General features: G+C 45.4%; 1 protein-coding gene across 2 annotated transcripts in view; it reads right to left on the bottom strand.

Moving 5' to 3' along the window:
* Positions 1-24652, bottom strand: part of DPYSL2 (dihydropyrimidinase like 2) — a 69525-nt gene extending 44873 nt beyond the window's left edge. Inside the window, exons 1-4 of one of the 2 annotated variants that reach the window (XM_086767745.1) lie at positions 24590-24652; positions 23747-23949; positions 9528-9687; positions 8538-8907 (exon numbers count right to left, since the gene is read on the bottom strand). In XM_086767745.1, the coding sequence (XP_086623871.1) occupies positions 8538-8888 (351 nt within the window). In that variant the 5' untranslated portion in view covers positions 8889-8907; positions 9528-9687; positions 23747-23949; positions 24590-24652. Of the gene's footprint in view, positions 1-8537; positions 8908-9527; positions 9688-9775; positions 9853-23746; positions 23950-24589 lie in introns of those variants that run through there. The other variant, XM_086767746.1, reaches the window with a different exon arrangement.
* Positions 24653-25046: the final 394 nt, after the last annotated feature.

Below are 25046 nucleotides of genomic sequence, written 5' to 3' on the forward strand. Positions count from 1 at the left end.
CCTCAGCATATTTTTTCTCAGAACATGGAAGAAAGCATCTACATCAGATTTCTAAACTTGGTGCAGCTGTTCCTTTTTTTCTCTTTAATGCTAGCTTTCCTCCTCAATTTTATATCTGAATGGTTTCTCGCCTTTGCTTGCCAGGTATAAGACTGTCTTCAGCTATCAAAGGAAGCAAACACTGCCTACGGGTTTGGGAGAGAGCATCAAGGCCCTTGGGCAGCTGATCTGAGATGTGCTAAGTCCAGCTACTGTTTCAAGATCCAGCCCTGGCAGCAGCAACGTGACTACAGAGGAAGGACCATGAACATGGGTGCAGAAAACCGTTCCTCTCCAACACTGACTGGCCTCCTGGACCTTGGGCAGATCGTTTCTCCACGCCATGCTAGAAGTTGTGGAACAGCTGTACTGGTAGAAGAAACAGGAGCACCTTTAAGGGGATGAAGTCATCAGCACGCTAGTATTTCAAAAGCTTTTCTCATCTGCTCAAAGACAGCTATTTAAAATACTTTTTTAAAAAGGCAATCGTTACTGCACATGGGCCTAATTCAGAACAGCAGTTCTTGAACTTTGAACACATTCCATAACTTGAATCCAGTAGTGACTAGGTTCAGAAAGTGATAACCAGTCTTCAGACGACACTTAGCATTTCCTTCCCATCACCATGTTGCAAGAACCTAAGTAGTACAGAATAAAATAAATGAAGATATTAAAGGGCTGAAAAAATACAGTTGTTCGATATTCAACATCTACATAGCACCAGATTTTAAAAATGTCTGTATGATTTAGCGTGTACCCAGAGGAGCAGAACTGAGCTCCCAGGTGTATCTTCTAACTCCATTTACCAATTGCCGATACAGATTGATTTTCTTTCCTTTTAGGAGTGAGTTAAAAGGTTGTCAAAACAAATTGTTTTAAAATTATTAAGGTAGCTGCAAACTGGCTTATTTAGCCTTGCTAAACAAAGGTAGGGAATGGTTATTAGCTGTTGTATAAACACACGTGAGAGGACGAAAGTAGAAGAGCTACTGCAGCTAAAGGACAAGATGAGAACAAGTGGGGAACACAGTGAGAAAATACAGAGATGCAGACCTGCATTTTTTTTTTCAAAGCTGCTTCATTCCCCTGGTAAAGCTATAGTTTACGTATAAATCCTCCCTACCTCCTTATGAAATGTCAGCTGCAGAGTCAGGTGCTAGGTTAAAAGGAGAGAGTTGAACTCATTTCTTAAATCCTTGCAGGTTTGTATCCAGTCCAGGTGTCGGAGTGGTGCTATTACCTGCCAAGGTATTGCAGGAAGTGATGGTATTTCTAGGTAATGGGGACGCACTTTGTCTTCTGTATGTCTATTAAACACACATGGCAGGCTGAGCAGCCTAAAATTAGAAGGTGCTACAGAGAACAAGCACTGCCAAATCTTCCTTTCCAAACATTAATGAAGGAGAGCGATGAAGGATGGCTGGCCAGTCCGACCCAGCTTCCTGACTGCAGCCGCTACGACAGGACCAGCAAGGCTGCTGCAGCCAAGTCACATCAGCGCGGTAGAAGAACAGCAAAAGAACATAACTATCTTTAAATTACACTACATCAGCACTTCTGAGGGCCCTGACAACATTCCCCAAATGGCAGAAGAGGGGAGCAAATGCACAAACCAGAGCATTATGCCCAAACTCGCGCTGCCAGCCCCTACCCCAGCCACGTACAGAGGTGTGCTCCACACCGGCTGCGCGTCCCTGGCCTGTCCTTTGGCCCAGGGTAGTTGTGGGGTATACTGGCCAGTGGATACACGAGGTTGCCGTCAGCCATTTCTGCACAGATATCAGCTGGTGTAGGACATCTTGTGCAGGCTTTTTGCAGCAGAAACACATTTCATGGTAAAGGAACATCTATGTCTAAATTTGTCTTCTGGAAAGGTCTAGAGGGAAAATGGCACAGGAATATGAGAATCTCTGTACAGGGATAATCTATGCTAAAATAAATCATCACAGGCACCAGTGGAAGAAAATTTACATCAGCTCTGAATCTTAACTTTACAGATTCTGCGGACTACTGTAATGCACTTAGCAGGGAATTTTATTCCCACTGTGGCGTTACTGGATGGATGGGAAAAAAACTACTGAAAGAGTCTCTTTCTCTGTGGAATTTTAGAATAATTGCAACAAACCCCACAGAATTTCTGCAACACCCAATTGTTTTTACTCCCACTAAATTCTTGAAGGTTTATCTACCAGGACATTTTACCATGAAATTTTAAAACCTGCAAATGGAAATACACATTTAAAAATGAAATTAAAAGAGGGATGAGAGATGGATTTAAAGCATTCCTGGAAGTATCAGAAATTCTAGCACTACAGTGTCAACAAGCTCTAGATTTCCCTTTAGGCTTGTTAGATGCTAATAATCCCCACTCCCTTTTGGGGAATCACCCCCTGCCAAAGGGAGCAAGGCTCTTGGTACTGCTATCAGAGGCAGCAGGTCTGGGCCAAAAGAGCTTTCATGAGTTCCCCCTAATTTTCTGTCATCATGCTGCCTGTGCCAATGGCTGCATCAGTTCCGAGTCTCAGTGACTTGGAGTTTTCCAAGGATCCAGCAACTCCCTGCGTCTTCTGCAGCATTGGGAGGATTAAATACAGGCTGATACCTGGCAGAAGGAGTACCTCCATCCTTCCCAAAAGGTGATAAAGGAAGTGTCCATTATTAATCACTATAAGCTAAATTACAGAAGGCAATTATATTTGCCAAAGGGCATCTTTCATTTGTTTTATTATCTTACAGGAGAAAATTAAAATTGCATGTCATGATATGGAAATGGCCATAGAGTCAAATGGGCTCCTGTGAGGAGGTAAAAATCATACAACTTCTCAGAGAAACAGCCTGATCTTTTTGGAATACAGACTCTCTTAGATTATGAGGGGAAGAGTCACTGTCCAGCCGCACAAACAGGTCGATAAAAATGTACATTTGATCTGCAAATTAAAATTAACTTTCCAATTGATTTTGTTTCCTTTAAAATCCTTGAGAAGGTTCAGAAATAACCTTCTAAGATGACTGTTACTGTTTTAGTGTGCTGCTTAGAGGAAATGTCCCAAGCATTTCAGGTGCACTACAATCTTAACTGTCCTTAAACAAGCCCGAGCCGCTGCTCCACACTTAATTTACTATCACGTCATGTTTTCGGCAAAAAGACACCCTCCTCAGAGTCCCAGAGAGGGATCGCTCCGTTATGAGCAGTACAGTACACAGCGAACATGTGCCCTCCCCTCTAAACAGCTTAGAGCCTACGCTCATGCCGTGACCTTCCCTAAGGTGAAATACAGCATTTCTGGGACAAAGGCGTGGGACATTTGGGTGTCCTTGTCACTGCCTCTCCCTTCCATCCAGTAGAGAGAGTTTAGCATCTCCAGGCTCATGGGAACCATGGGTAGGGTCTAAGAAATGGCTATTTCACAGTGATCTGCATTGTTTCTTAGCATTATAATCTCTTCTCCTTCCCCCAAAACCTATAGGGCAAAGTGCCAGGCTCTCAGCAATTGTTGTCATTGCAGCCAGCTTTACCTACCTCTGATGTACAGTCGTTACTCCAGACAATGAGAAAGTGAAATTCTGACCTCCAGTCTCCCACCCTGGGATTCATTCCAGATCTCTGGGACGCGGCCAAAGAACAGGACATTGCGCTTCTCTCTGAACCTTACAGTAAAGGGGTTTGATTTTGGGTAGATTTCCATCAGCTCTGTTCCCAGATGCCGTCCCTTTTTAAGGTAAGAGAGTTCATGCAGATCACACAGATCAACTTCACGTGACCTTTGCTGCCTGCATCGTTTCCCAACTTTATAACAGCATCACAGAAGACAGACTCAGATTTAACCACAAGACAGACAAGCGATATAGGGAGTTAGACATGGTCCTGCAGGTAAAAAATTCCAGACAGACCCGAAAACTGCTCAGCACCTGCTAAAAGCAGATGGCTTATGTCAAATGATGTCCTCAGCACTGGCATAAAGGTGGCACGCAAAGCTGCCAGTCTCCTTCTGCCAGGTATTGTGTGTATCCCCCCAAGACAAAGCCTGCATTGCAAGGTGCTGCTGAAAGACCACACCTCTGAATCGGCTCAGCTCCAAACTGGCTGGGCAGATCTGGCCCCAGGTGTTTACATTTTCCCTCCAGTCTTCAGCCCAGCTAATAAGCTGGCCCTGTATCGAAGCCCCTTGCTCATTTCTGCATAAGAGAGAGTGTGGTATTGATAGTATAATAATAATAAAATATTAAATATAATAACAGTTTTCGCTTATATTTTATAAATATAAAAATATAATGTGTTATTAAAATATGTCTTAATAATAATATAAATATTATGATAACAAAAATCCTGACATAACACTAACAGACCACTCCACAAGATACTCATTGGATGTAGGGCACCTTCCAGCTATGAAAATTGATCGCTTTGAGAGGGATCTGAAAAATTAAGAGGATTTTGGCATTTGTGCTTTTTAGTCTTAGTTTCTCTATGTTTTTTTTTCAGTAGTGAGACAAACTACTATGATCCATTGGAAGAACATGCAAGTCATCCTCCTGTTTGACTATTGTGCAAGCAGCGACTGTTGAAACAAGGCTAGAAAAATTACAAGTATTGTAACAAATTAAACTCAGAACTTAATTTCCAGCTGTCTGGAACAGCTTCTTCGTTTTACACAACAGGTCCATTAACGTTCCAGAGTCTGTGATTATTTGAGCTCTCAACAACGTCCTGTTTTTCATTATTTCTCTGCAGGAATGAATAACCATGATCCTGAGAGCTCTGAGGTTTTACCAGGAAGTCCAAGCATGTCAAAAACTTCATGACACTGTGTTTTCCAAGTGATTCCTCTCTTGTCAGTTCTAAAATAAAAACATTTTCCTAGTCTCTGTTTATTCCTTATTGTTACTTATCATATTACATTAGGACGTATATTTGTTGGTTTAGATCAGTAGTTTACACCTAGTGCTCTGCACTTCCCAAAGGTCCACAAACTGTTTCTATGGGATGCAAAAAAGGTATAAAAGGGTGAGTGTTGCACAGGAGAACCTCCTGAATCACTGGAGTGACGACAAAATGGCAATGGGAACTTAAGCTAGCAACTTCAGAAGAGATGTGGGATGCCAGGGCCTGTACTTGTGTTGAAGTGTCTCAGCACCTATTCAGGCTCTCTGTGCAAACTAGACTAAAGCAAGCCCCAGGATTGCTGATCCCTCTTGCAATCAAGCCTTGCTTTTCCCTATAGATGTTCCCTAAAAGACCATCTCTGTCCCAAAGAATCTCAACAGATGAGCGAGACAGAAGGAATACCGGTTATACACATGGGAAATACACACAGATAAATGACCCACATTGAGCAAGCAATGACCAAGGTTTTTCAAAACCCAGGTGAATGCATGTGTCTCAAGACCGTTCGCCTAAGGAACAGAGGCCTAATGCCCTCAAAGTAGTGCTCAAACATTGAACCAGTAGTTGCAGGACCAGGCATCAACAGTCCAAACGGGGGAGATGACGAAGTTTAAGACGGGAAATAGAAGCACAGTTAGTTCTCCACACCCTGAGAGCTGGGAAGTAGCAGAGCTTCCCTCAGATCTGCTGAGTTGCAGACCTGTTGAATCGGTCACGCTGCCTTCAGAGGCCTGACTGTAAAGAGCTGCTTAAACCAAGACAGAGCGCCTTTCTGGAGCCTCTAGAGATGACCTTAACCCTGAATTATGAGCAGCATGGCCCAGAGGCAATAAAGCAAGGCCATGATAGATGCCTATAGAATACCCCAGACAGGACAGACACAAAGAGATTCAATTACTCTTATCTTTGTCTGCAGAACAATATATTGCAATTTAATGTGGAATAATTACATTCCCATTTTTATCCTCTGGACACTTAAGACCTCAGAAAAATAAAAATTTGCTTGTCCATCTTGCTTGGTTAATTATTTCAGAGGAGATTAATACAAGATCTTTCTATACAGTGACAGAATGGATGATTGTATTTTAAACCCACTTTGGATCCAGGCAATGGGTAACATACTTCCACCTATCTCCATTGCCTCCAGTTGATCAGCACCCATTCCCATCGGCTCACAATATGGTCCTTTGGTTACTGAAACAGAGCATGGACCATCCAGTATGTTGATTGTTACATGAATTCATAAAAATTGCAACTACTGTCAGCCTCAAGCTAAAGAAAAAGAAGCAGTAACATTTCAGGCCTATTGTGAAATCATGTATGCAAGTCATAAATTCAAGATCCTATTAATTAGCATAATTTTCCTTTCCACTGTAATTTAGATTCCTATCACATGGAAATAGTGTACAGTCCGTCCAAGGAGAGGCATTTAATAACACATCGGAAATGGGCTAAGACAGAGGTTTGAAAATAATGGGCCAAATTCCGTGGCAAAACTTCAGAAGCCGTTTAACTTCTACCTCACATTATTTTAATGCACTATTGCCTTTAATACCACTTCCTGCAATGTTATTTTTCTTTATTTTTTTAAATACCTTGAGCTTTGACTATCATCATACCACATCTATTAACTACACTGAAGTAAAGCCAGGTTTACCTGCTGAGGACCTAACCATTGATTCAAGCTGTAGATGCAGTCAGCTGGAAAACCAAAGCTAAACCACTCCTGCAGTCAAGTGCCAATGCATAGCAAGACATTTCTAATAAAAGAAAAGACTTACCCAAATGCTCACAAACCCTCACAACACAATCCATTGGCATCAGTGGTACGTAAAGCTAATGAGAACTCAAATATTTTGCACTATCCCATTATTTCATACCCACAGTTAATGTTTACAAGATATCCTTTAAAAAGAGAATCAAATCCCACACTTTTAAAATAATATGAGTAATATTCTGTGTGGACTTCTGATTTTTCGCCATATTGTACTTCAAGGTTTTATTATACTGGTACGCTTCAATCACAAAGTAACTAATCTCTTCAGAATTAATATATCGCCTGTTTATACTTATGTCCTGCAGAGCATCACCACATCATATTATCCAAAATTTGTCCTGCAAGTGTCCTAAATTGCAAAACCTTTGACTCCCCAAAATGAAAAGGTGTCTGCCCTTTATTCTCGAGATGCACCATGGTTAGTCCAACAAGGCTAATTAATCATGGAGAGCTACTCAATTAGCAGGCACTTCAACATGGTCAAATCAAACCCCAGGCATTTGTAGTGGTAAGTTTTTGGTTGAGTTTGACGAATCAGGTTTGAAGCGGCATGGAGCATATCCTTGCATAGCACTTCGGAATGTCGAGGCCTACCTTTGTGATCTCACCGTAAACGGCAGTTGTTCACACACGTAAACCTGGCTGGATGCATGTTTAGGTTACTGCAGTAGGAAAAAGCAGACTAGGGTCTGATTTGGGGAGGATGGGCCCCCGTTAATACTCCTAGGAATATTTCCCATTTCTCAAAGCTGGAGAAAGTGGCGAACAATCCTATATTATAAATTCCAGGGAGACTTCTGTCATGTATATGCGACCCATACCCCTCGTAAAAACCAGGAGGCACTTCCCAGAAAGAGTTTCCAGAAGAAAGGACTAGAGTAAACTCACTGGAGGACTACTCGCAGAAACTCCTTGCCAGTATGCTAGAAGTTTATCAGTTTGCTGGTTGATGCTGCATTCATTTCCTCTCTTCCAGCCTATGCATAGGAGCCAGCATTGTCAGAGGGACGCAGAGAGTATTTCGTGGCTCAGATCTGAATAAAGCTTGCTTAAATCTATTTATCGAGGAAAGCAAACGAGCACAGTCGGCTGGACCTGTGGGTTGAATGGGTTTTGCCTCAGGAAGAGGACAGGTTTCATTACACCATGACACATGCAGGGAGTGAGAAAATAGCTTCAGGAATCTTGAAAGACTGGGAGGAGTTCAGTAGGTTTCTAAGAGAAACACCACATTCCTGTGAAAGTCCCAGACCTTCCTGAGGCAAAAATTCCCACTGTAGCCTTGATCAAAATTGGTATTGAAATACAGCTCCCTGGGGTCCCTCTGGTCTGTCCTCCCCTGGGAGGAGGGGGTAGGAGCTTCCCCTGGAAGAAGCCTGCAGGGATTTGATCCCTGTAGGTGGAGGCTCATTGATGCTCTTTTGCTAACAATCGCATTTCTGTTCCGTCAGCTGCATTCACTAGCTGGGTGGGGCATTTTGCTACCATTGTGCTGGGGGAAATCGCCTAAGAAACAAAAAAGTCAGTCTCTATCACCAAAAAGGAAGGCAGGGCGGGGAAAGGGAGGGTGTTTGTGGGTGCAGGGGCTCCTTTCTTCTTCTGCCCTCCTCCCTGTGCATATACACACACACCTGCAGAGAGCACATGGATAACATTAGAGGTCTGGCAAGAAGGCTCTCGTGGAGATGCTGCTGCTTGGAACAGACATTGACTAGCACAAACATGCAGGTAACATAAAAGCAAGAAACTGCAGGGTGGAAAGGAGAGATCCCTTCTGCAGTCCATTGCGTGTTCAGGTTGCATCTCTCATACACACACAGATATCTACGCACCCACCTTGTCATTCAGGTTCTGCAGCGCCTCCTTCCCAGTGGCACTCCTGATCTCCACCTTTCTCCCGAAATCAACAGATAGTTCCCCTCCCTTCCCGCTCTGCCTGGAATAGACGGACTGAGCATCCGGACCCAGGTGGGCAACATCCTTCTGCTTTGCCACCACTTTGTTAGATCCGCGGCCCACCGAGAGGGAGTCGAAGTCAATGGTCTTGTTCTCCAGGGAGCCTTCCACCGGGCAGAACATGCCACAGAATTTCTGCCGGGGCTTGGGACTGCCTGAGCCCAGGTTTTTGAAGAAGGCTGGCACTTCTTCCTCCTCGCCCTGCCGACCAGACTGCTTCCTTTCAGCCATGGCTTGCGTGGTCTTCCTGCTAAGGGAAAGTAATAACAGAGGTAACCAGCAGGATCCTTGACACAAACACACGAAAAGATGAAAGAAAAGGAAAAAAAAAAAAAAAAATCTCTCTGGGTCCTAGAGATACGGGAACATCAATAGCAAAGTGCTGCGCCTGGCAGATCCCCTGCCCCCATCGGTACAATACAGCCTGTGGCTCGCTCTGTTTTCTTTGATGCAGTGCAAAGTTGAGGGAAGGTTGGGGCAGATCCTGCTGCAATCAAGGGAGGAGGTTTCAAGTTCCCAGCATCCAGATGGGGAGGGAGGGAAAAAGAGGAAAAAAAAAAAAAAATAAAAATCCTCACTCTGCAGCAGAAACTGAGGACCAATCCGGAAGTGATGCGAGTGGTGAACTGGCAAATGGACTGGACCAGGTTGGAGCAGCAGCCCTCGTCACACACACCCCTTTCCCCCTCCCCTGCCGTCGCTACAAGTTGCTCGGAGGCTGATGGGGACTGAGCACCCTCCTCCCCTCTGGCTGCTCCCCAGGGAGGAGGGAAAGGACCCCTTCCTTCCTCCCACCACCCTCTCCTCTTCCTCCCCTGGCCCCGCAATGGAGGAGTCTGGGAGTGCTCCGGGAATCCTTTTGTTCCTCACTTTTCTCACAGGAGCCGAGCCGGAGGGCGGGGAGCAGACGAGATCGCGGTGGGGTCAGTGGGAGGCAGAACGCTGACTCATCTTTCTGGGTTTTGGGGCATCGCTGGTGCCGTGACTCGGAAGGACCCCTCTTCAGGCGGGGAAGGGTTGATTGATGGCACTGTAGAGAGAACGAGAGAGACAGACAGATGGGAGAGGAGTGTAGGAGCCGAGGGAGAGAGGAAAACAAGCCGTTAGCCGGGACTTACCTCCAGGAGCCGAAATTAGTGACCTTGCGAGTCAATTAAGCCTCTGCAATGCCAGGAGCCCCTAGTCCCTCCCCGCGGGGGGATCGGGGAGGCAGCCCAGGGCGGCTCCGGCCGAATGCAGCTTTTCTAGAGGAGGAGACGGAGCAGCAGCCCCCTCGCTCCCCGCTCTTGCCCACGCTGACAGTGTCGAGGCGGGGGGGGGGGGGGGGGGGGGGGGGACAGACACACAGAGGGGGCAGGGATGGAAGGGCAGGGGGACAGGGCCGGGGGGACCAGACAGAGGGGCCGGGGCCGGGCCGGCCCCCCCGCCAGCGCCGCGGGCGCTGTCCCTTCAGCACCACCCGGCAACCCGACCCGGGGCGGGGGGAGCGCAGGGCCGCGGGCAGGCACTCGCATCCCGCCCCGAGCCCCTTTTCCACCACCAGCACCTTGCATGGTCCCTGACATGGTCCCTAACACACCCTCCTGCTCCTCGTGGCCGGTAGAGCCGCATGTGTCTGGCATCCTCTTTTTTTTTTTTTTTTTTTCTTAAATTTTATTTTTTACTTATTCTCTCGGGTTTGTACCTAAATAAGGCAGCTGGCGATGCGGAGGAAGGGTTGCCTTAGTCATTTCAGAAGAGCTTGTTTCAGCAGAGTACACGGAATGGCTGGGGAGGTGGGAGGAGAGACATTTTTGTCGCCAAGGTAAGTGGTGCGGCAGACAATAGGTCTAGCGTGGCTGTCTCCACCCGATACACATTATTAACAGCCCTGATCGGGGTCGTTACAGCTAATCCATATGCAATATCGCTCTCAACCAAACCAAATCACCAAGCTGTTTATGACTATGCATTATTCATTGGTATGCATCTTTGCACATGCATACATTAAATGTTAATTTAGAGGCATCTGTGTCCACAGAGGTACCAAGCACCTTCATCAGATTCAGGCCAAAAGACCCCATCGAAACAAAAAAAAAAAAAATAAACAATACTAATAAAAATCTCAGAGCCCTTCCTCCCTGCAAACCACACCCAAATCAATGCATTTTCACTAAAAGGTGGAAAAATACCAAAACCAAGGTCACAACCAAGCAAAGCCCTATAATAAATGCACAGCGCAGTGATAAAAGGCTCCAGACTAAAAGGCAAGAACCAAGCCTGCAGCTTGGCCCTGAAGGATGAAGATGATGTGCTAATGAAGGAGGGAGAAATCTGAAGACAGAGGCCCTCCAGGGGAAAAGCTCCACCTTCTTCCCCTTCTGGGACCGTACCAACGGATCAGCCAGGGTTGTAGCCACACTGATCTCAGGTACTTTGTTGGGGATTGGAGGCCAGCATATGGTCTCTCAGGTACACCAAAGTCCTGTATTATTTAAGGTTTATAAATATTAATAGTCCTAGCATTGCTGATCAGGCAGTCCGCAGAAGCTGCAGAGAGTGCTGACAGAGGCTCCGGCAAGCTGAAAGCATGGAAGCGATTGTGTTGACACGTTCTGCAGTTTGCTGAAATGCGTGCAGTGGCTTTCAGGGACAGCCTTAACTAAAGCTCATTCATCTCTTGTCACATCCTTGGAAGATGTGCAGATGGCCACAGACGTGGGCCCCTGCGGAAGGATGGAAAGAGAATGATCTGCCAGAAAGCTGGCCTAGAGGCTGAGACCAGAATGAAATCCTGCAGACAAGACTGCAACTTCCAGATGTTTCAGACCTGATAAAGGTCACTCCCCAAAGCTGAGGTTTCCTGCCAGAGAGATCTGACTCTCTTTTCCAGTAAACCCTCAAAACATAGACAACGATCACATGCCAAACAGCCATCTCCCAAGTATTTCCCCTTTCCACACATGCTTGAGGACACACTCAGCAGTGTCTTCAGTTGTTTCGTACTTCCATTTCTGCTCACAGGAAGTCAATCAAAGACACCTTACCACTGGCTGATCTGTTGAGTCTCTTACTGGCCTCACATATCAGATCAAAGATTATTTCCATCACCTACTTGAAACCTCAGGCACTCCGAAAGAAGCACTGAACTATTAAAAGGCATCCTCCTTTGACTATATTCTCCTCTTTCAGTATTTCACAGGGTGTTTCTATAGTACTCTATGTCTTTACGGTCCTTTTACAGACACTGAAAAAAAAGGAGTAATTTCAAAAGTTGTTATTCCCACCAGTGAAACTCAAGTGTCAGACCTTGAGAAATGCCCAGCTGTAGCAAATTCTCCTCATTCTTTTTGTTATAGTTGAACTAAAACATTTTGATATGCTACATGACTCCACAGCTTTATTCCTAAGATATTATTTTTCCTACAGAAAGAGTGCTATCATGAGTAGAGCTCAACCACCCAGTGCACTGGGAACTTAGGCCCCCCAGATCGCTCTGAGTTTGGGACCAGCCATAGAAACTTACTGTCTACGCGAGTCCAGGTGAGCCCCTACAGTGTCTCACACACAAGTCTTGTTTAAGAACCCAGAATTCCCAGCCAGATATATCAGATTCCTTACCAAATCTGTTATCATAGGAAGCGCATAGGCTGATGCACCTTACATTTCTGTTTGAGTTTGTTTACAGCTGGTTAGCATGGCACAACTCCTGAGTGGTAAGATATTAAACCAGCAACGGGATATGCCCATGCTCTAAGCATGGAAATAACCAAATTTTGCTTAAAAATCACTCGGAGCTGATAATCTGTGTACTTAATAATCCCATAGGGTGTCTATTTTCACTTAGAACCACATAAATTACTGGGAAAATGACACTGACCCTCATCTGAATTTCATAAACCCAGCATCAGTAAGAAAAATTCCTCAGGTAACAGATCATACTCAGCAATATTGACAATAAAGGTGGAGAAACACTGAAGTTACATAAACACAACCCAAGAAACCAGTCAGGCCAGCTGGAGTTTCACTGGTAGCCTTTGGTCTTTTCATATTCTGATCCTGTAATGAGTGTTAATTGGTCCTTGCAATATCACAGTGATACAGGTATGCAGAGCAGAATAACTAACTGGAACACTTACTTGCAGATAAAATATTTAGCAATACATGAAAAAAATAGTTCATTTCATCAGTTAATATCATCCACACACTACATAATAAAAGGAACGAAAGAAGGAACCTAAGTGGAATTAAAACATCAGGTTTTTCTAACCTCATAACACTCTGGACACTTCTGGGCGCGTGACTTCCAGTAGTAATACCTCAACACTGCCAAAAAGGAAAGTGATGAATAGAGAGCTTGCACAGCCTGCCTGAACTGCAGGAGAGCAGCAGCAGAACTGGCTTAATTGAAGAGTCTTTTACGCTAACGCACAAAAGTCCTAAGTGACATCAGCGCTCACTACCTTAAGCACTGCAGTACATGACAACAGACAGTCCCTGCCTGGGGATGTGCCCTGGCAAAGAGGAGAACAAGGAGCATATGAATGGCATGAGGATTTATCAAGGATCCTTTTGCAAAAAAAAAAAATTGACATTGATATAGAGGGGGAAATGTGAGCACAAGGATATGATGTGGGCAGGCTCCTCATCAAACAAGTGGAAAATTAGGTCTCTACTTACAGTGGGTGCTACAGGGCTCTGGTATCTGTGCCCTGCCTGGGGCAGGGAGCACAGGACTCCTTCACTGGGTTGCATCAATGGCTCTAGTGACTTCTGATCTCCTATTTCGTCTGGCCGAGGCGTGCCAAGTTCCTTCTCATCCATAAAATGACAAATGCTGCTTTATTACATTACATCGCATTGCCATAGTTACTTACACGTACAGGGTAAGGCTGAACGTTCAAACCTGATTTGAATTAGAAACAAAGCGATTTTAGCTCTATGTTGCTTTATGTGCCTACCATCCTTAGGTGAGACTATTGCTGTAAATCCAGAATTTTCTTCATTATTTAAAGCTTCAGAACCCAACCAGAAATTACAGCAGTATATTCTGCCATTAAATTGCCATTATTAAAATAAATGACAGCAATGACTTCCAATCTGGGACTCTTCCTATTGCAAACACTTAATTATTCATACTTCCAGTGGGTGCAAAATGTATCACGCAAGGTAGGATCCCATTGAAATTTGGATATTTGCAAAAACAAAACTCCATAAAATCTACGTTCTCCAGTGAAAATGAGCGAAGAAAGAGGGCGGTATGAGCCACCACACCATCCTAAGGCATGGCCTACTGAACTTTAGCCTGGACCTCCGTAGGAGAGGGCTCCTAAGATCTAGCTAGGGCCGGGGTTTTCATGGCAACTAGATATTCATACAGGTAATCATGAAGATAACAATAGAGGCATTCTGCACAGGGTAGATGGACCTGTCCCTGGCTGCAGAGGTAATTGTGCTCAATGCCTCCACCATCTGAACAACAGCCCTAAGGAGCACAGCTCAAAACCTTACCAGAGAAAGCCGCAGCTCTCCATGAGGAAGGTGTGTGTACCAAAACATGGGTTGTAGCTGAGGCACAGCGGATGTTCTCGCTCAGGAGCAAACTCACTCAAGTGAAATACTAGACATTTTAAAGTCAATGACAATCCTTCAATTACATTTCACTGGGTCACAATTTAAGAATACAGTTTGCTCCTCAGAATTAAATCAAGTTGATGCCATGTTTTCAGCTGGGTCCACTGAGAGAAGACTCCGTGGTGAAGTCAGCTAATTGCTTTTACTGAACGTAGAGGAAAATCTTCATGATGCCTGGCAGCACGGGGCTAAAAGCAGGGATACAAAGACCACTCTTACATAGATTAGCAACTGGTTTTCAAAAAGAAGCTGAACAAACCTTGACTGTAAATCCACAACCAAATTTCAGGGATGCTTGGAGCAAGGGTTGGGATAACCTGTGCTGACCAGCACGGGTTCACGAAAGGCAGGTCGTGCTTGACCAACCTCATTTCCTTTTACGACTGGGTGACCAGACTGGTGAATGAGGGAAAGGCTGTTGATGTGGTCTACCTGGACTTCAGCAAAGCCTTTGACACGGTCTCTCACAGTATTCTCCTAGGGAAACTGGCTGCCCGTGGACTGGGTAGGTATACCCTTCTTTGGATAAAGAACTGGCTAGGGAGCCGTGCCCAGCGGGTGGTGGTTAATGGAGTCAAGTCCAGCTGGCAGCCTGTTACAAGTGGTGTCCCCCAGGGGTCGGTACTTGGGCCCATCTTGTTCAATATCTTTATAGATGACCTGGACGAGGGGATTGAGTGTACCCTCAGGAAGTTTGTAGATGACACCAAGTTGGGTGGTGGTGTTGATTTGCCTAAGGGTAGGGAGGCCCTTCAGAGGGATCTGGATAGGCTGGATCGCTGGGCTGAGCTGAATGGCATGAGGTTCAACAAGGCCAAGTGTCGGGTCCTGCACTTTGGCCACAATAACCCCATGCAGCGCTATAGGCTCGGAGCTGAGTGGCTGGAGGACTGTGAAGAGGAAAGGGACCTGGGGGTGTTGGTTGATGCTCAGCTGAACATGAGCCGACAGTGTGCCCAGGTGGCCAAGAGGGCCAACGGCATCCTGGCCTGCATTAGAAATAGTGTGGCCAGCAGGAGCAGGGAGGTAATCATCCCCCTGTATTCGGCACTGGTGAGGCCGCACCTTGAGTATTGTGTTCAGTTTTGGGCCCCTCACTACAAGAAAGACATTGAAGCCCTGGAATGTGTCCAGAGAAGGGTGACAAAGCTGGTGAGGGGTCTGGAGCACAAGTCTTATGAGGAGCGGCTGAGAGAGTTGGGATTGTTCAGTCTGGAGAAGAGGAGGCTCAGGGGAGACCTCATTGCACTCTATAGCTTCCTGAAGGCAGGTTGTGATGAACAGGGGTTTGGCCTCTTCTCCCAGGCAACAAGCAGGACCCGAGGAAATGGCCACAAGTTGTACCAGAGGAGGTTCAGATTGGACTTGAGGAAAAACTTTTTCTCCCAAAGAGTGGTCAGGCACTGGAACGGCCTGCCCAGGGAGGTAGTGGAGTCGCCGTCCCTGGCAGTGTTCAAGAGGTGGCTTGATGAGGAGCTACAGGATATGGTTTAGTAGCTGTGGCAGCAATGGTAGTGGGAAGACGGTTGGACTAGATGATCTTATAGGTCCCATCCAACCATGTGATTCTATGATTCTATGACCTCTGCAGCCATCACTGCTTACAGAATTATGCAGCCCTTAGAAATCCCAATTTGTTGCATGTGCCACTGCAACAGCCTGTGAATTCCGCCCCCCCGCCCCCGACCGCAAGCTGGGAAAGCCTTCTTCCCTCTCTCTCTGTTCCCTTACCTATTGCTGATCCCTGCTTCTGACCCTGTAATTTTCATTTTCTAAGGTGCAGGTTCAGTATCACAAGGTGGCAGTGAATAACTATTTCCAGAATATTCCTTCAGCATTAAGAATCAAACCAAATCCTAAAATGCTTCATTGGGTTGGAATTGTTCTGGCACAGCACAAAAACTGAAAGACCAAGTCGTCTACAAAGAAATCATTAACCAACTTCCCTTTGGGATATGATAATTGCTGGAGTGGTTGACAGCTTTCCTTGGCGTTGAGCACTCAAAGACGAGTCACATTATTTCAGAAACATTAAAGACCAGAAGATAGTCTTTTGATAAATGAGTAAAGTCCATTCAAATGCTGAAACAAAGCTCATTTATTTCCATGGTCCTTTTTATTTCTGCTTATCCTATGCTTTTCTTTTCCTTTATGCTTTTGTCCTCAGCAACCTCAACTAACGCAAACCAGCCCTGGTGAACTTCTGCCAATCAAGGTTTGTTGCCAGTGGGTTTTAGTCCATGAAAACAGATGGTTTGAAAGCCACATTGTGCCACCGTGCCCATAGCCAATAGTACAAATATTTAGTCAATTAGAAGGGGATTTTCCAAAGGCACAAATGGAAATTAAGCACACAACCCCGCTGACTTCCAGAGGAAATAGAGAGCCTCACTGCCTTCAAAATCTCTCCTTACTAATTCAGTCTTTATAAAATAAATGCATGTGAAAGGTACCAGCCTGCTCCAAAATCAGGCATTTTTCAGCTCTCCCCAGGATGATTATCTTGGATAGAAGCAATAGGAATCTCTCTGAAGTGTTTGGTATTATAGACAGAAGTTAGAGCAGAATTGCTGATTTTATTAAGGTCCGTAAATGTCCTGTGACATTTTGAAGCACGAGCGATAGCTTGTATGGATTGATTACAGATGAAGATTGAGGTATGCCTCTTCCAGACAGTGTCATTAAGAGAACTCGCCTGGCTAACCACAAAAAGGCATCATTAAATATTAACATTTCCTCTGAACACCTCTCTAAGAATATGACAGCTACTGGCTTGCCTCCATTAAAATCTGTATGGAACTGGGACTCAACAGGAAATCGCTATTGATTTATAAACAGAAATTATTGAAAACTTTGCCAGCGTTTTCCCAAAAGGACCCACAATGGACAACAGCAATCTTTACTATTGCAACATGGCTTAAAACATAGACCTTCCAAGTCAGGAAGCGCCGGTCAAAAAGCAAAGAATGGGTGACAATTACTGTTTATGTCCTGTCACTGGGATCTCTTCACTGCTCTCTATCTCTCTGGATAAGATCTTTCATTGAACAAATGCCAGAGCTGTGATCCACATGACTCCACACACCTTCTAAGCACTGTGTTAATAAATAATGATGACAACAATAACAGTAAGGGTCATAAAACATAGCATGCTCTATGAATGCTTCACTCATTTGACTTTGAGCGTTACAGCTCTCTGGTTTCCTTTAAGACATGACACAATAGCACCAAAAATAAAAGTCAGCAGTAAACTCGAGAAGTACAAATACTGCTTGGCTTCACATGCTGCTGTTGTATCGAAGATGCAGTCCAGCTTCACCTCCCTTTCAACTGCTCTAGAATTGCTCCCGTCCCTGCTATTTCATGGCAATTCCCATAGCACTTCCCACTAAAGGGAACTGCTTCCCCATTTATTGGAATGGAAATACTTAACTCTACAGAATAGCCTGGGAAATCACCTGCTATGTTGTACTTGTATGATAGGATGACGGGCCATAATATCGGATGATGGGCTCCGAGAAGACTTTCTTGGGCACTGAAACCAGTTTTCTGCACTCACAGGCAGCAACGTAATCAACATTTGGATCAGAACTGTGCTTAGAATATTCATCACACATGTGCACACACACACATCCCACAAGCACAGAAATGTTTCCCAGATCCCTTATGAGAGACTGGAGACTTTTCATTGCAGAGATCTGATCTACACAAGTTAGAAGAAAAGAGAAGGAGGGCACATCCAGGGCCCAGGTGAAGAAGGGATGCTGGATGAAGATGCCCAGGTTAGTTCAGAAGATGTTACTTATGCTGATGGTTCTGTTTATCAGCTCCACAGGGTGAAAGCCCTGCCAGCTCATAGCACAGAAGCATCTTACCCCTAAGCTGCATTAAGCAGCTTCACCTCATGGGCTCCGTGTCTGGTGATGGCTTTAGAGCCTATTTTAAAGATATCGCACCAGTCCGCACTGGTAGGCATTTAGAAAACAGCTCTGAATGCACTGCTAATCACGTTTACACACATGCAACGACTTACTTGGGGAACCCAAGGAAAAAGAAAGGGAAAGTATCTTGAGTCCATTGATAAAGGCAAATAGACTGCCATGCTTTATTCTGCAATAAAAATGCCAGCCACAGACAATAACACAGAAGAGAGAATCACTACCCTGGAAAGCTGAACGTTACGGCTAAGCTGGGCCATCACACCATTGCCAGCTGCCGAAACGGGGAATAACCCGACCAAAACAAACAGATTGCCAAGTAGTGCAGCACTTTCCAGTGAAACAGAACTAAAGCTTCCCAACGTGCTCCGTGTTACTACTGCAGCGTGTCACGTGCTATATAATAATATAAATGTGCACAAAAGAAGCAATCTTGTCCAAAGGTCTCAAGCAAAGGTTTTCTGAATGACCAGTGTTTCACGGGACATGCTCAACTGGGATTTGGTTCAACGGCAGAAAGAAGAATGTGAAGGACAAATAGTCCAACAAAAAATTCACACTGGAAATTTCAAAGCAAAAAATCAGACCAAGTCATAAACTCCCACAATTTGGAAAGCAAGAAAAATAAAGCACTTCACTTTTCCCCCTTGTTTTTACAAAGGTTTATCCTCTCTCCAAGTGTGATGTCTGGGAGAACCAATGCTAACCAGTAAGATGCATTGGTGTTGCTGAATTTAAACGTTAAGCTAAGAAGAAAGAGCCTCAAACAGAAACCTGCACTGGACTGTCTCTGTACTGCTCTGTTTCTTCATTTTGCTGACACAGCTTGAAAGCCTCACCAGGCCATGCTGCCCAGCAGGAGAGGGTTCAGTCACTTCTGAAGATGCTGTCAGCTAAGCACTCATACAAGGCGTTGAAAATCATTTGTCATTTTTGAAAATCTCATCTCATTACATTTTAAATAGACAAGACAGACAAAGGCAGCATTATTAGCCTCACTGTACACATGGGAAATGAGGCATAGAAATTTAAATGGCCCACCTAAATCCGCAGAAGCGGCCTGCGACACGCAGCAGTAGCAAGACACTGGTCCGGGCTCTTGTTCGTCTGCAGCCAGCCCTATTTGGAGATCCTCTGCCCTCACAGTTTTCAGCCCTTCTTTCTAGGCAGGGGCAGAAGCAGGCAAAAGCCAGGAATAACAGTAGTAGTAAGAACGAGAACTCAAAACAGTAGCAGCAATGCAAAAACCAGACCTCTTTGTGCTGCTCTGTAGAGCCCATTAAGTCTGGGGGCATTGCAGTTGCTGCTAACATGAACCAGCGTCCTCATGTCGCACTTATTAAATAAATTTAATCTTATTAAACTGCATTACAAGCTTTTATTTCATAAATCTGTGTGCCTTCCAGATCATCCAGAGAATTAACTCCTGAATGGACTACGCCTCTCCTCCCCATAGCCTTGCAGAAGGCACTCCTGACCAAACCACCATTCCTGCAGACAACGTCGCTCCTGAGGACCGGAGCAGGCTCAGAGCCCGTTCCGTGCATGACATGCCAAAGCCCTGGATGCAGCTCATGGCTTTGCAGCTGCAACTGGCAGAACAGGAAACCCCAGCAAGCAGCAATGGGTTGCCTTGAATCAGGGAGGGAGGTGACAGCACGGAGGGAGCTCCGGTGAGGGGATGGGGAGGCCCTTTGCATCTTGCTGCCATCTGTAGCGCACTCATCAGAGGGCTGCCAGCTGCTGCTTTTGAAAGGAACAGTCGTGACACCAGTACATGGAGACCCCTTATCCTCCTCTGCCAGGGTATCCCTGCACAGCCAGAGACATATGCCAGCGTCACACCCTGCTTTCCTTGGGCAGGACGAGGAGGGACACACAGGGCAGTTGTTTCCCCCATCAGTGAAATGCGTTCTCTCTCTTAAACAGTAAGGGAAGATGGGAGCATCCAAGATGCTGCTTTTGGTACTAGTGTTTCAAAAAGAGTACAAGTTGCATGCCCTCCAGTATGGCCTGTATGTGTGGAAATATTTGTTTAAAATCATTCAAAGCGCCTGTCATAATTTAGGAAAAATGCAGGGTACTACTACCTCTTCCAGAAGAGCGGTACCAAGAGGTCAGGTTCTGACACGCTGTGTACAACAGCCTTTCCTCCCCCTCCTACACTGGGATTTCATTTTAATGCTCTGAGGTCAGCATGAAACAACGTTAAACAAACTTCACTGAATCAAAATGTCAAATTTTAGACTGGCCTGCCTTCCGTCTCATATGAAACATCTCATCTGGGGGCTAAGCAGTGGGTTTTATGGTTGAGTTGTACTTTTCGTAGGATCAAAGGAAATGTTTGCATAGAAAGACACTCTGACTTCATTTTGAAGAACTGCAGTTTTTCAAGAGCGCGCATGAACATTTTAACCCTTTAAAAAGAAAAATTCTCTCTCAAACATTTTGACAAAGTGTTCAAATCCATTTTAAGCATTGCTCAATAGAAAGGTCTGATATTCCATTCACACATTTGGATAGAGTATTCACAAAGGTCTCTGTAACCAGTACCAACCTCTAGCACGGACAATGCCCAGATCCACCCCAGTTTAGCTGAGCTGACAACTGGAAGACACATGGAGTCAGGGAATGCCCCAGGGATCCCAGTATTGCTAACACTGCCCCACTGCAAGTGTAAGAACATTTCCAAACAACGCGCATGGCTTCAGTGTCCAAGAACAACGCTCTAAGGAAGGAACACGTTATTCTCCAGCAGCTTCAATACTGATATGCAAAAGAAAATGGATCACACCTACATCTCCTGCCTGATCTGTGCATCTCCCTGCAAACTGCCAGCCCAGATCAGACACATGCGATGGCCTCAGCAGTAGATTTAAGCTGCCATTCAGGTGCTTTGCAGGATTCAATGCTCCACACTTTGAAGTTTGAGCTTCAGAATACAGCAGAATTCTTCCCAGGTCCAATTAGTTTTTAATTTGGATTAGTTTTTCCAGTCTTACAGAGGAAAAGCAAACAAACAATCTCCTTTAAATTACTCACCATTTTCTTTCCCCAACAAATTAGCATTACAGTGGGAAGTGGCTGCTCCACAGTTTCCTGTTTGCTTTGCTAATGTGTGCAAATGTGAGAGTTAGGCTGAGGTCTGTAATCAAGGCTGCTTTGGCTGGGTACCACAGTGAGATCAATGTACATACCTGAGTGAGTCTTTACAAGCAAATCAGCCTGCTTCAGCGTGCTTACTTCTCTGTTCTGCACTGCATACCAAAACCTGTCAAGAGAAGCAGCTAATTAACCAGCATCTCAAATATGAGGTTTGAAAAATGTTAGTGTTAAGGTAAGCAGTTATTTTCTAGTAAGAAAGTGTGCACAACTTGGCACAAACATCAGCTGAAAATCCATGAAAGGCCAGCTAGTTCGGAGGAGCAGGATTTTAAAGCACATTGTTTTTCAAAGGATCCCTCTCAATTCAAGGCAGGACAGATTCTGTGAACCTAACATCTGCACGCCCTAGAACTCAAACAAGCAGCAGCAAAGTTCAAGTTAAGGCAAATCTTGAAAAAATGTTTCAACAGCACCTTGGGCAGCACAGGAGGATAAACTTTTCAGTCATGCAGAAAAGATGCTCTAACTGGGGATAAATTGCAGGGTGCTGGGAGGAAACGGTTACCATTATCTCTAGGAACAATAATTAAGTTGGAAAGCTGGGTTTGATTGCTATATGAGAACGCAAGGAAATCTGTCTCCTCATTGGAGTCACTCTCTCACCTCTATCTTCTTCATTATCTCCTTTTGGTAGGTACCTGTATATGCACAGCCTCTGGTACCAGGTCATTTTCAAGGTCACGCCATTTTGGTACTGTTCTAAACAAAAATGGTTAACGTGCCAGCAACACCAAATTCCTCAGCTCTCTCCCTAGTTCTGATGTTCATTCTTTTGACCGGAGCAAGCCACTTCCCTTCTGTGGGACCCATCCACACATTTGTTAAATGGCACTGATAATATTGACCTGCTGCTCACAACTGGTTAAAGAACAGATTCACCTGTGCTTTCTGCCATTTTCCATGGTAGCGGCAAGTCCCAGAGGGAGAGCGTGCTGGCAGAAGGAAAAGAGCTGCATTGTGTCTGGAGAGGGGACGCCTGGATCGTGAAAAAGGAGGACAAATTCAGCCTTCAGGTCCCAGCACTGGGAGCTGCTGAGCCCCACTGGCTCCCGTTCACCTCACCAAAACACCACTATGAAGTGCCACCTTCCAAAAAAGCCCAGCACTTCCTCCTCCGAAGATCCAGACCTTTGCCTGAATAAAGCTGCTTGCTTCAAATCTCTCCTCTTCATTTACAATGGACATACGGCGTGTTGTTGGATGCACAGAGACAAAAGGAAGCAAACACTGGCTCACAAAAGAAGCCCCAGCTAAAACACACCAGCCATTCACGGGTTAAAAATGAAAGCAAGCCTTGAGGATGTTTGAAACAGCAGGGTATCAGCTGGAGCTTGCATGGAGGCTTTTCCCATTGCCATTCATAACAAAATCAGGAGGCAGAAAGTTACTATAGCAATGGCAACAGAATGCAGAACGGATGCTCTTCAGAGGGCAGGATGAGCTCTTAAAGAAACGCTGGGGTCTGTTTCTCTTCGTCCTTCGGGGCTGCCACTCTCCCATCAGCTCCACTTTGCCAATCCGCCACCAGTTCTTATTGTAGATCAGTGAATTTTAGCTTCCACAGCTTAAACAACACTGAAATGAGGCCCAGCGGAAAACAAAAGGCAACCGTCCACCCTTTCACTCTGCGGGTGCTGAAGCAGCCAAAAAGTAACCCATGGCTGCACAATAAAAAGGCTGGGCTCACTTTATATCACAAAAAGCACTGGGCAGTAAAAACGGCTGTGGCTACAGACCCCCCCCACTAATACCTTTGTTCAGACAGTTTATCACACGTTCCGCTTTGGAACAGATTTGTCCGCTGCTGGCGGATGGATGTGATCACACCCGGCCCGCAGCGTGACAAGCGCATTGCAAGGGATTCTGCAGCACAGATGCTCAGAATCAGATTCAAACCTTGCCATAAGACTACCTGCAGAGCTGAACTCAGTGACTGACTTAACCCCCATAACGGGATTCGATACGACTAAGGCTTAGGCTGCACATGAGTCCTGGATGTGGCTCATCTGAGATGAATATGGTGTTGTTGGTTCAGCTCTAGGAGTAAAAGTTTCCGTACGTGCTGAGGCAAAACTAAGCTAGTCTCTTCACAGATCCAGTTGTCCAGACAGAAAGGTGGAAGAGCCGTGGGGAATACTGGATCAGACTGGGACAGAGACCAGTCCCCTGCAATTGCAAGCAACACCAAACAGAGGGCTGGTTCAGATCCATCCATACAAGATCCTCTTCTACACCATACGTCATTTTATAACAGACTAAAATAACAACTAAAATATTGACCAGGAGAGATATAGGGCATGGTGAAGTGAAAAGAGAGAGACTATCAGCCACAGAACATTATATTACGAACATAAATTAAAGCAGCCATAATACCTGTTAACCCCCGGATCTTTTAACAGATGACAGGAGCACAAAACTGGCTTAAAACAGTCACTTGTGTCTCCCTCCTGTTCATCCCCATGTCAAACTGAGCAATTAAAACCAGACCTGTAGGAATCTTCCCATTCAGTGAAGGCTTTGGGCTGGTTTTGCACCCTCTGTTAAAACCCTTCAGTCTGAGTTCTGCCACAGGTTTACTGTGTAAAAAGAGAGCAGACTGTAGTCAGTTCTACATAAAAACTTGCCCTTACAATCTCTATTTTCATTTCTTGATTAGCCATAACAGCCTCTTTCCCCATTCGCAAGGCAGTGATCAAATCAGCAGCAAACACTCGTCCCCATGTGGTGCCGGCTTTAATTTAGTCAGCGACATAGCAGGCACTTCTGATTGCCTGCCTGACGGCTTTGTTTGCCTAATAGATCTTACATTGTCTTCTCTAATTTTTAATGCTGACCAGTTCTCCACACAAAATGGGGGTCTGCAGCAAGCACTTATTTCAAAAGAGGCCTCGTTGCCTTGGTTACCAATCATCAGGCCTAGGCCTTTGCAAGCTTTGTCGAGATCTATGTTGGTCTTGGGTTTGTCCTGTTTTTTGTACTACTGAGAGATTCCTGCTCTCAGACAGCACAGAAAGCTGGACTTAAATGAATAAATAAATATATGGAGGGAAATGCCCTTGCATGTGCATCATTCATGAGGTCTTGCAATCACAAAGTGAGAAATAAGAAAAAGAGCAGCAGCAGACACACTGCAGTATTAGTTTAGCAACAAAGATTATGCAAGTAGGTTCCACAGCAAAATAGGCTCAGCCTACGTCCTGAGGAGCTGGCACTCACCTTGCTGTCAATTAGCAGTGGCGGCAAGACAGAACCAAAAGTGGGGCATCACTGGTGCTGCATGTGCCTCACGTCCTCGCCAGTCTCTGCTGCACAACGCCCAAATCCTCCTAGTCCAGTGAAGGCAAGGGAGGAGGGAAATCCCGTTATACCCATTTTACAGAGGGAGAATGGAAGCTCGGAGGGAGGATTTCTAAAGAGCACAGCAGATGGGTCTGCAAAGTTTGTGAAGTGAAGGACAAAGGCAGGAACGGCCACTTAGAGACCCTTAGGAGAGGCACACACCGGGTCAGTTCACACAGCCTGTACCCCTCCCTCAGCTGAGCCCGTTTTGAAACCGCATCTGCTCCGTCCTCAGCTGGCAGCGAACCCACAAGATCAGTCTCCTCCTCTGAGCAGCCTCCTCTTCCTCAACAGGTACCTGCTGACATGCAATTGCTGTTCTGTCAAGAGGAGC

Source organism: Chlamydotis macqueenii, chromosome 27, assembly GCF_036417535.1.
Source record: "Chlamydotis macqueenii isolate bChlMac1 chromosome 27, bChlMac1.mat, whole genome shotgun sequence".
NCBI classification, from domain to species: Eukaryota; Metazoa; Chordata; class Aves; order Otidiformes; family Otididae; genus Chlamydotis; species Chlamydotis macqueenii.